The following is a 12,432-nucleotide window of genomic DNA, read 5'->3' as shown; positions in this document are numbered from 1 at the left end:
GCTTAAGTCCCACACATACTAATTTCTGTTGCATTCTTTAGTTGGTTTATTTTCTAGAAGAGTTTTTAAATGATTATAGTACTCCCAATGATTTGTTTGAACGTGACTTTCAAACAGATAGCCTCGGCCTATCTGTATTATAAAGTGTGGTTCTAGGCTGAAGTTATTTGAAATTTGTTGATGATGTTATGTTTATTGTGTAAGTATGCCAGAAATCTGTTCCTTTTAATCGTGTCAGTATTGGTATTTGTCATTTGAAATACAAGAATCTTTCTGAAAACTTAGTTTAACACTATTGCCATGCTATCCAGAAACAGTAAATTATTCATTTTTTGGTCAAGTCACTAAAGTACTGTTTGATCACTTACCTGGTGACTCACTGAGCTAGAGCATTTGCCATGGGGGCCGTTTAGTCCCCTCTCAGCGTTAATGATTGAGCCTATGGTTTATCTCCGATGAAGTATGGTAGGAGAGGTCCGTCCTGTTCTCTCTCTTCAGGTTTCCGCTTAGGAAATTGACTGATTTGTTGACCACGTCCCCCTTTTATTTTGTAGTACACAGTAGCTGGGGGCTGACGCTTTGGGAGGTCCTTGGCTGTGCCTGCTGAAGCAGTCCAGTGGTTGAACTCTCTTTGGCAGCCGAGCATGTTTCATTTCCAGTTCCCCAGAGCTGAGGGAACCTTGGCAGAACCCCACAGAGACTATAGCACGTAATTCTTTTTGAAAGCCACCATATTGTTAGATAAAGAATTTGGGGTAAGGAATACTGCTTTAATGGTCTTCATAATTCTATTTAAAAAGGTCCTTTTGCCATTGTCGTTACAGTGACTTTATGGTGTAGTCCCAGCACCTTTCTAGGAAGAAACTGAACCCGGAGGGGTGCTTACAGCGGCAGGGAAAAGGCTTTGTAAGACGCAGCCCAAACTCCCAGCTTTGGAGGATGTCACAGGCCGTACACACCTGCTCTGAAGCTTTAAGCTGACTCAACCACGCATGAGGTGTCAGGTTGTGGGGAGGGCACAGGTTTGGGGAGTCAGGAAGACCTGGGTTAAAGTCTCGGCTCCAACGTTACCAACTTGATTAAGTTACTCCAGCCTTTCGGAGTCCAGTTCCTTACCTGCAGAAATAAGAATGATAGCCCTTCTCTGGTAGGCTGTTGTAAGTATTAGATGAGGTAACATACGTGAGACTTCTTGCCATGTAGTAAGTAGGTCCTCAGGAAATGAATTTTCTGTCTTGCTCCGTGTCGGTACTCTAAATACTCTCTGGCGGTGGTAGGAATCTCCTGCGTCCACAAATCCACACGTACTTTGTAAGGATCATTTACCTGCAGCTCTCCCCCAAGAATGCAGATTTGCAGAAGTGTATGTTTAATAAAGTTGGCCAGTTCATCTGTTTCTGATGAATTAAATAGGGGAGGATGGCATTTGGGTAATCAGAACACACGATCTTAAAATAATCAAAAATTAATTTTTAAAGGATGAATTGAGTATCTTTACAGCTTGATGTTCATTAAAATTGTGTTGTCATCGACCAGTTCTTTTTTTATGTCTGTCCCCAGGGAAGAAAAAACATGCAGGATGGTGCAAGTGATGGTGAAATTCCAAAATTTGATGGCGCTGGCTATGACAAGGATTTGGTGGAAGCCCTCGAGAGAGACATCGTCTCGAGGAATCCTAGCATCCATTGGTTAGTGTCCTTTATGTTCCGGAATTAAAGTGGTAGAGAAACAAGTTATAGATTGGCATGGTGTGTCTTCTCTAGTCATCCGTTAACCTCCTGTTTGTGACTGCAGCCATGATGGCTGTGTGTGGCAGTGACAAGACAGTTGTTTCGTTAGACATAACGGCGATACTTTCCATGTTAATTTGATGTTGTTAATGGAGTAGCATGTCCTGATTAATGCCTGCAGTGTTATCTGATCACTGACCAAATTTTATGTGGTAAGAATTAGAGTAATGTTCTTAATGTAAGAACAATTTCCTAAGTAAGAAACATGAAAGGAATTAGTGTTGACCGTCAATCACAGGAGTCCCTGAATAAACATGAGACTTTGCTGTTCTTACAAAGGGATGACATAGCAGACCTGGAAGAAGCTAAGAAGTTGCTAAGGGAAGCTGTTGTTCTTCCAATGTGGATGCCTGACTTTTTCAAAGGGATTAGAAGGCCGTGGAAGGTGAGGCTTATTGATATAGGTATAAAAATGCCGCTTGCATCATAATGAAAGACGTGTTTATTAGCACTAACAGTTGGGCCCGGATGCCTGGATTTGAATTTCTGTGGCGTGTGCTGCCTGTGCATGGCCGGGGGTTGGGAAGGAGTCTTCAGTGAAGTCACTTCCCTCAGGGTCGCTGAGCTACAGAGGAGTTCTAAGAATTTTCCAGATGTCTGTTTCCGTAAATAAGATGTTAATAAGCAAATTAAATTGTACTAGTATACAGTCTTATAGAATAAGTGACCAGATAAATTCCTTTCCAGAAGTTGGCACATTTCTCACTAATTATTTTGATCACTTCATCTCGACTTGGCATAATTGTCAGGCATAATCAGAATGGATGTTTCTCGTTAGCCTGCCCTATCCTTTAGAGCTGGCCCAGGACTGACTCCTCCTGAGTCCAGTGTTTTCATGGTAGCGTATTGAAAAACCCTTCCAACTGCTGCTGCCTGGCCTACTGTGGTCTTAGCATAGGCAGTCTTCTTTTCCTCTGACCAGAGGCCGAGATAAAAGCATGATCTGACTGCCCTTCTGGGTTAGCTGGGAAGGTCTGTTTGTCCCCAGGACATCCACCTGTTTGTTTGCACAAATAGCTGGGGACACCCCTGGCATTTCGATTTCCTCTCATGACTTAATAGACCGTTACAGATTTACCTAGTTTAGGGAATGCGTTATATCATACATCCTCCCTTTATTATAACTTCTAAAACAATAGCTAAAAGAGAGAATAAGGTCTTAAAATAGGTATTTAAAGGAGTTTAAAATAGCTGGAGTGGTAGGTGTAACCTACCTGTCATGATGAGCCCTGTAAGGTATTAGCAGGAGGGTGATTTGCAAATGTGGAGAGATCACCTTGTCAGCAGTACGGAGGCTGGATTGGCAGTGGGCATAGCTGGAGCTAGATGAGGAATCTGATCAGGAGGCTGTTGGATAATCTAGCCAAATGATGAGGACCTGAGTGGAGGCATTTGTTACTTGGCTGCTGACAAGCGGGTGGATTGTGAGAGGTGGTGACGAGGTATAAGTGACACCGTTATGAGGGAGAGGGACAAAGTGTGTCTCCCAGATTCCAGGCTTGAACTGAAGGAGTATGCAGTTACTTTTGTCACCAACTACCCCAAATCAGGCCAAACTTCCCTGGTTAAGGGCAGTTTTCCACAAGACTGCCCTCATTCCATATGCCAGCTGCAAACGTAGGGGTCTCAGGTTACTGTCACTTCTGACCAGCTGGCTGTAAATTTGGGGCTTCTCACTACCCCCTCAGGTTAGTAATTCTCAGGTTAGAATGACTCACAGAACTTAGCAAAGTATTATGCTTAAGATTACAGTTTAATTATAGCAAAAGGAGGCAATCAGAGCTAGCCAGAGGAAGAAATGCATAGGGCGAGATCTGGGAGGATGCTGAGAGTAAAACTGCTGTGTCCTCTGCCCTAGTGCAGGAACGTGTGACAATACATAGAGTATTGTCAGCTCACCCAGGCTGCAGGGGCCAGTTTTTATTGGAGGTGCACTGCATAGCCACGGCTGATTGCATCTTTGCCCGTGCGTCACAATCTGCAGTCCTCCTTCCTGCCCCCAGGTCCAGTTGGTATCACGTGGCTCAAAGCCCCAACCCTCTAATCACATGGTTGGTTCTTCTACCAAGCCATCCGGAGTCATCTCATTAGCATATACGATGTAGGGGCCCCCCACAAGTTACCTCATTAGCATAAAATTTCTGGGCTCAGCAACAAAGACACTCCTGTCACTTGGGAAATTCCAAGGATTTAGAGTCTACTTCCAAGAAAGGGGGGCTGCGAGGCAGGAAGGCCAGCCAAATTATTTATTATTAGGGTACAATGAACCGATACTGGAAATTGAGAAAAGGAGCAGGTTTCAATAGAAACATCATAAGTTTAGGTGAATGCTCAGCAGGTAATTAATTGGAAATGGAGGTCTGGAGCTCAGGGTGGGGTTTGAGTTAAACCACCAGTGGTGGTTGATAACATGCATATGGATGCAAAGGGAGAAGAACCAAAGGCTTAGCCTTGCCTCCGGAATGGAAAGGGTCGGGGAGAGGAGACCGGAGGACACTGAAGAGAGTCACGATGGAGAAGTATAAGGAAGGAGCAGTGTCAGAGCCAACCAGGGAGGAAGAAGGGTCTCAGGAAGAAGGGAATGAACACCAGGCATCTGCAGAGAAAAAGAAAAGATGTGAATTAAGAAGTGGCTACTGGATTAGAAAGTTAGGCATTTTTAGAGACGTAGTGAAGGCAGAAGCCCGATTGTAGCTCCGGGAGAGGCAATAATAAGCATAAACCATTTCCTTAAGAAGGTTGGCCGAGAAGGGGATCTCGGAGAGGTGGAGAGTAACTAGAGGATTTGTAGGGTCATGCAAAGGATTTTTTAAAAAGTGGGACAGGTGCAAGTATGTTTATGTACCAATGGGAAAGAGCCAATAGAGAAGGTGTAGGAAGCAGAGGGGTAATTGAAGGAGTGATGTCATGAGGAGGTGAAATTATGCGTACTGCACTGGATGTATGAGCTGTATCTGCACAGATGCTCATGTCGCAAATGAACTCTGACTGGCGGTGGCCACGTTAATGACATTACAGGAAGGAGAGGGCACTGAAAGGGAGGGGACATGAGAGAGACAAGTATGAACTTTGCTGTTGCTGTAGCCTACACCTTTAGTTGTTTTTACAGTTTTCAAATTACCAATCTCACACACAGTTAAAGATGCCTCACAAAGCAAAAAGTTGTGTTTTTTTTTTTTTAATATAAAATTAGTGTTTCAAATCCTAGTGATCCCCAGTGGTTCGCTCTGGATGTCAACATTCTATAGCTAGAAAAGGGTTTGGACAGTTTCTGAATTTAGTTTATAAAACTTTGACATGCACATAGTTTCCCAAGTTTAAATCCCCAGCTTATTAAACTAAATTAAATGGATCAGACTTCCTCTTAAAATCACCAACTATTATGCAAAATATGGTGTTAACTGTGTACCCGAACCCCCATTAAAAGTGGCTAGTGACGTATTTAAGAATCCATTAGTCTTCAAGACTAGAGGATTAATGTTTTTAAATAATTTTTACTCCTCATTGATCTATTTTTATGGAATACTTTTCTGTTTATGTTTGAAGGTGAGAAGCAACCCAAATTTAGTTATTAGTCTATATTATCTTTAGTAGCTTTTTAACGTTATTTTATGTAAACTGTTAACTGTCTAGCTGATAAAATGCTAGCTATTTTGATTATGTTTGAATCACCACTAGATTTCAGCTACCTTATTAACTAACAGATGGCTCTTCATTTTTTATTAAAAGCTGTGTGTTATAAGTGTGTTGCAGAAGACAGGTTTGTTGTCTTAATTTCATTTTGTTGACATAGAGTAGTGACTCTTAAGTTGTGCTCACAAAGTACGTATTTACCTTCCGCCAGGTTTAGCAAAATTGCCTAAGTTCTTTCTAAATGTATCAGAAGATTCCTTGTTGTGTAGGCCCTTTTTTAGCCCATCTCTGAGTACCCCGATGTGTGACATTTTGTAAAATTACTCTTCATTTTTTCTCTCTATAAAATGATATTCGTGCCAAATTCACCCGCATTTTCCTGTGACAATTTATCTTTTGATGGGAAATTTTTCTTATGCATTAATAGTTGATGAAATAGTAAGAAAGCATTTAATCTGAGAAATCATTCAGTACATCTTTGAAATTCCAGGGTGTGCTGATGGTCGGACCCCCAGGCACCGGTAAGACCATGCTAGCTAAAGCCGTGGCTACTGAATGTGGCACGACATTCTTCAACGTTTCCTCTTCTACACTGACGTCTAAGTACAGAGGCGAATCTGAGAAGTTAGTCCGTCTGTTGTTTGAAATGGTGAGTGATGATTTATTCAGATTGCAAAGTACTATTGGTGTCGGCAAAGGATATTCCTGTGCTGCAGATCCATTCACCTGCAGCAGGTGTCGGTGTAGTTTCCAGTAGTTCTGACCACTGATAAGACACGGGGTGGTGGGTTTTGTGGAGTTGTCAACTTGTCTTCAATGTGTCTTCGTCTTGGAGGCGAGAGAAAGCCCCCTGGCATCCTGCCCAGTGAGGGTAGAAGAGACTTAAGCATGTGTGGTGTGACTGGTATTTCTGGATCTCTAATGAGCCAGTGGAGCAGAAATCTATTTTAATATGTATTTTAAAAATCAGTTAAAAATTGACCATTAAAGTTTGTTCTTTTTCATAAAGGATTTGCAATAGTTACTTAAGAATGGTTTATCTTTTTTGAAAAAAGCTTTGTATTAAGGAAATTTTCAAATACGGAAGTAGAACAAATAGTACTGTGAATCCCCATATACGTCACCCAAGTTTGCCAACTTACCTTTTATTTTTAGAAATTTCCTTTTTTGATATGAATGATTGATTTAATCTCTGTCAGTACCAGATGGTGGCGTTAAAGCAGGGAAAAACTTCTGCTCTTCTTTACCATGGTTTTAGAAGAAAGAAACGATATTTTAAAAATTCAGATTATTTTATGACATCATGGAATAACTCCCTTAAAATGTTTTCACAAAGGCTAGATTTTACGCCCCCACCACGATCTTCATTGATGAGATCGATTCTATCTGCAGTCGAAGGGGAACCTCTGATGAGCACGAGGCAAGTCGCAGAGTCAAGTCTGAGCTCCTCATTCAGATGGATGGTAATTGGTATTTAATTGCTGTCTCAAAATGTTATATTTCCTTTTTGAGTTTTGTGTGGATTCATACTTTGGAAATGCTCAGTGAATGGACTAGAAGGTAGCCTGAATTTACTTGTAATCATTTGTTCATCTACTTAATTGTTCATTTGTTCATGCACTCAAACAGCCTTTCTTGTAAACCTGTTAGGAGTCTTGCACCATTTAAGGTTCTCCAGTTACAAAGAAAAGGAACGCCATGGCCTTCAAGGAATTTACCATTTAGAGCAAAGGTTCTAGGGATGTGGTCCAGGGTCCCGGGGGTCTTTAAAACTCTTTTGAAAGGTCTGCAAGGGCTAAACTATTTTCATAATAATGTCAAGACATTAGTTACCTTTTTCACTCTCATTCTCTTACAAGAGTTTTTCAGAGGCTACAAGGCATGTGGCACATACTAGATGGAAAGCAGAAGCAAGTATGAGAATTCAGCTTTTCTCCATTGAGTCAGACATTAAAGAGATTTGCAAAAATATAGAAAGAGTGCCACTCTTCTGACTGATTTTTTTAAGGGGGGGGTTTGGAAAATCATAGTATTTTTCATAAAAACATGTTATTTATTCTAACAAATAATGGGCTTATTATTGTCACTTTAAAATGAATTAATGTTTTTAAAAATTGTCAGTTTTAATTTTTGATGATAGATATTGATAGATGTACTCCACACACACGAAGCTCTTTGGAGCATAATAATTTTTAAGCATATATAGGGATCCTGAGACCAGAACGATTGAGAACCACTGATCTAGGTGGGAAACAGGCAACTTTACGGACAATAGCAACACGTTATCATTTCTGTGGTGGATCTAAATTCTGGGTGTAGTGTAAACACCTCAGGAGAGGGACCACCCAGACTGAGGGAGTCCTGGAATGGAATAGGCAACTTGGGCTTTGAAGCCTTAGTAGAAGTTATTCAGACAAAGAAGAAAAGGCATTGGGGAGCCATTGAAGGAAGAGAGTGATGGGCCCAGAGCTGCTTAGATACATCTTACCCTGGTCGTTGTAAACACGAGGCCATTGCAGCAAACTATGAGAGAACATAACGTGTTAGACATCCAGAGTGTGTCGTTTTAAAACAGCTACGGTTATCTATCAACCATGGGTACTTACTGACTACTTACAATGGGTGTTTATTCAGTGCCAGATACTGTAAGATACATAGAAGAATGGACTACAGTCCCTTCCCTCAAAGTTGCCATTTTTAACTTCTGCTGAAGTATGAGAGAAAGGAGTGACTATGCTATATTTCGGGGGATGGATATAGAGGAAAACACATTACATGTTTTAAAAATATCACTGAATATGAATTTAGTCAGCTGAATTTCATTTAGGGGTACTTGTGACTGTTGGTGATTATTAGTTGGACAGCGTGATCCTTTGTGATAATGATTCAAATAGTAGTTTAGTAATACCGTGTTTCCCCGAAAATAAGACCTAGCCGAACCATCAGCTCTCATGCATCTTTTGGAGCAAAAATTAATATAAGACCCGGTCTTACTTTAATATAAGACCCGCTATAAGATAATACAATATAATATAATACAATATAATTAATATGATATAATACCGGGTCTTCTATAATATAATTTAATATGACCGGGTATAATATAATATAATATAACATAATAAATGTAATAATAATATAATATAATATATAATACCGGGTCTTATAAAATATAAGACCGGGTCTTAGATTAATTTTTGCTCCAAAAGTTGCATTAGAGCTGACGGTCCGGCTAGGTCTTATTTTCAGGGAAACACAGTAATTTATTAAGAAAATACCATAATGAATTGGGTTGCATTTAAATTTACTACTTTGTTATACCAGGCTAGAAACTCTGATAAAGTTTGTGAGTTTGTGATATATTTTTCACTGCATATTCTTCAGAGTTTCCATTGTATAACCTGAAGGTTTTTTATTCTAAAATTGTAGTTCTGATGGGGCAGCCGGTTAACTCAGTTGGTTAGAGCTTGGTGCTCTTAACAACAAGGTTGTCGGTTCGATCCCCACATGGGCCACTGTGAGCTGTGCCCTCCACAACTAGAGTGAAACAACTACTGGACTTGGAGCTTATGGGTCCTGGGAAAACACACTTAAATAAATAAAAGTTTAAAAAATAAAATAAAATTTTAGTTCTGGAAAAGTAGACTCTATATACATTTGGTTTGGTATAAAAAGAAATGGTATTTTCAGTAGTGACCGATTATTAGGTTCATTATTAAATTTCTTGTGTTTTTTTTATGAGTCACTTAGAAGTTTGAAGGACAAAGCTACTACAGTATAACTGCCTTTCAAAATTATGATTGCATGCTAGTATATTAAGTAAATGTGAACCCTCTTCTTTTCTCTCTTCTTGAGAAATCAAATAAATTAGATTAACAACTAAAATAAAAAATTGGGGGGGTCGCAGGTGAACTTCGTGATTTAGAAAAATTAAAGAGGAAGAAAACAGCATCATCTCCCATGTCTTTTCAAAGGAAATACTCATTCATTTTTTACAGAAAAATACTGTTTTTCTTACGGATTGGAATCCTGCAATAGATTATGTGAATTCTTCTACCTCCTTGTTTATACTTCTCTGTTGATGTGTCTGGTCCTGCCACCATACAGAGGTCAGAAGGACTGTATTATTCACATCACTGAGTGTGCCACCAAGCCTGTGACTGATCTTAGAAATGTTAGTTGAATGATAGAGTAAAGCTCTGTAAGAAGAACTCTCTTTTTTCCCCCTTGCTGTGTAGGAGTTGGAGGAGCTTTAGAGAACGACGACCCTTCCAAAATGGTTATGGTGTTGGCTGCTACTAATTTCCCATGGGACATTGACGAAGCCTTGCGAAGGAGGTTAGAAAAAAGGATTTATATCCCTCTCCCAACAGGTATGATGCGTTCCTTTTACTGTATTTCGATCTTTCTTTTGCTTCCTGTTACCTTTTTAAAAAATTTCTCTAAGTCTTTATTCCACTGGCATTCTGCTTAAAGAAGTTTCTAGCATCACAAAACCTACTTGTAGATGGAATAGAGGCCACAGCACTCTGTTGGGGTTCCTTACGTTCCAGAGCAGTTCTTACATTCGGGGCCATATTCATGTTCCTAAATCTGGTAGGACATCTAAGTTTTTACTTATGAACTTGCAGAGTTTTCATTACACCTTAAGTGATTAAAAACAAAGTTCTCTTGAGATCTTTTTAAAAATATGCTGCTTTGAAAAGTAAAATTTCATCCTATTGATGAATATGGAAATTTTCATAAGTGAATTTTTTATTTTTATATTGAGATAAAATTTACATAGTAAAATGTATATCTTAAGTGTATAATCTGATGAGTTTTGACAGATGAATACTCCTGTTTCATCAATACCCTACTAGAGGTGTAGGACATCTCTCTCACCCCAGAAAGATTCTGTGTACCTCTTACCAGTTAATTCAAACCTCCTTTACTTTCCTGATTTTTATTACCATAGATTTGTTTTATCTATTATTAGACTTCATATAAATGGAATCATGACATGTGTATTTGTGAGTCTGACTACTTTCACTGAGCGTAATGTTTTTGAGATGCATCCATGTGGCTATATGTATCAGTAGTTTATTTGTGATGTGATTATATTACAGTTTGTTTATTTTTATTGTGATGGACATTTGAGTTATTTCTAAGTTTTGGCTATTATGAATGAAGCTATAAATATTCTTGTACAAATCTTATGTATGAATATTTTCAGTTCTTTTGGGTAATATAGATAAGAAAATAATAGGTGGGTCATAGGGTAGGTATGTTTATGATACCCAAACTGTTTTCCCAAGTGGTTGTACCATTTTATACTTTCACCATCAGTGAATGAGAATCCCAGTACTTCCGTATCCTTATCAACATTTGGTATTGTCAATATTTAATTTTAGCTGTTCTAGTAAGTGTGAAATGTTCTTATTATGGTTTTAATTTGCATTTCTCTGGTGACTAATGATGTAGTGCACGTTTTTCATGTGCCTGTTGGTCTTTGGTATATCTTTTGTGCAGTATCTTTTCAAGTCTTTTGCTCAGTTTTAATTGGTTTATTTGTTTTATTAATGCTATGTAATTCTTTACCAAATATATACATTGTGAACATTTTCTTCCAGTTTGTGGTTTCTGTTGCCGTTTTCTTTATGGTGTCTTTCGATAAGCAGAAGTTTTGATTTTGATGAAGTCCTCTTGTCAAATATTTCTGTTATGGATAGTGCTTTTTGTGTCTTAAGACATCTTTGCCTACCCCAACAGGGCAAAGTTTATCTCCTGTATTTTCTTTTAGAAACTATAGTTAGATCTGTAATCCGTCTTGAATTCATTTTGTGTATGTGTTAGTTAGGGATTGAGTTTCATTTTTTTCCCTATGCATACCGAGTTGTTCTAGCACGACTTGTTAAGAATTTTCTTTTTCCACTGAATTACTTCGGCACTTGTACTGAAAATTATTTTGCTATGTATGTGTGGGTCTATTTCTGCATTATCTATTCTGTTCCATTGATTTAAAAAAATTGATACAGAGCTATTTAGTCAGGTTATCTATTTTTTCTTGAGTAAGCTTTGGTAGCTTGTATTTTTCAAAGAATTTGTTCATTTCCTCTAATTTATCAAATTTATTGGGATTTGACCTAATACGAATGTGAAAGCTGACTTAATAGCTTATGTGAAGATGTTGTGTGAAGTCAGTAGGGAAGGCAGTCAGGAAGAGAAGACACAGTGATGGAAACAAAGGCAAACTAACGTGGGGATGAGCTGGAGCCCTTGAGGATAGACTGGAATCCATGTCGGGCTCTTATTGCCTCTAAGACTTCCAACTTTGATAATTGGGTGCTCTGTAGAGGAATCTGGCACTGTTTGAAACAGTCTCAGGAGTCAACAAAGCTGAAGGAGGAAATCTGACAGGAGCTGGAAAGAGTTGGAGGTCCAGGTACCTCTCACACTAACAATGAGAGCCAGCAGCTAAGTGACAATATGCATGAGCTGCAAATGCACCTCATGCCATGAACCATCTTTCTGAGTTGATTCATTTCTGCCTTTCAGATCTTACCCTTAATGACTCGTGGTCCACACTAACCCAGAGCTGTGCAGTGAAGGGAATTCTGGGAAATGAAATTCCAGCTTTGCTGAAGTTGACATAATACAAATCCACACACCTTGTTTTCCTTTTATTGTCTCTAGGATCTATAGTAATGGCTCAATTTTCATTCCTGAAATTGGTAATTTGTGTTTTATCTCTATTGTTCTTAATCATTCTTACTAGAGATTTATCATTATTCTTTTAAAAGAACCGGTTTTTTTGCTTTATTAATTTTCTGTTTCCTATTTTATTGAATTTTTTCTCTTATTTTAATTATTTCTCCCCAATATTTTGAGTGTACTATTCTCTTCTTTTTGTGAGCGATTTTAAGGAATAGAATATGGCAGAAGTGCTGCCATAAGACTTCTGAGGCTAGATCATAAAAAGGATAGTTTCTTTTTGGCTCTCCCTCTCTCAGGTCATTTGCTATTGGGA

At 38.9% G+C, this 12,432-nt stretch overlaps 1 protein-coding gene across 13 annotated transcripts in view; it reads left to right on the top strand.

The window, feature by feature from the left end:
- The window catches only part of KATNAL1 (katanin catalytic subunit A1 like 1), a 79,895-nt gene that overhangs the window by 51,818 nt on the left and 15,645 nt on the right, over positions 1-12,432 (top strand). For 12 of the 13 annotated variants that reach the window (XM_033104633.1, XM_033104625.1, XM_033104632.1 and 9 more), the window contains 5 exons: positions 1,561-1,688; positions 2,070-2,175; positions 5,914-6,072; positions 6,760-6,886; positions 9,662-9,796. In XM_033104633.1, coding sequence (XP_032960524.1) covers positions 1,561-1,688; positions 2,070-2,175; positions 5,914-6,072; positions 6,760-6,886; positions 9,662-9,796 — 655 coding nt within the window. The remainder of the gene's footprint in view (positions 1-1,560; positions 1,689-2,069; positions 2,176-5,913; positions 6,073-6,759; positions 6,887-9,661; positions 9,797-12,432) is intronic. The other variant, XM_033104637.1, reaches the window with a different exon arrangement.

The sequence above is a fragment of the Rhinolophus ferrumequinum genome, chromosome 4 (genome assembly GCF_004115265.2).
Source record: "Rhinolophus ferrumequinum isolate MPI-CBG mRhiFer1 chromosome 4, mRhiFer1_v1.p, whole genome shotgun sequence".
Taxonomy (NCBI): domain Eukaryota; kingdom Metazoa; phylum Chordata; class Mammalia; order Chiroptera; family Rhinolophidae; genus Rhinolophus; species Rhinolophus ferrumequinum.
This window is presented reverse-complemented; position numbering and strand designations above follow the sequence as displayed.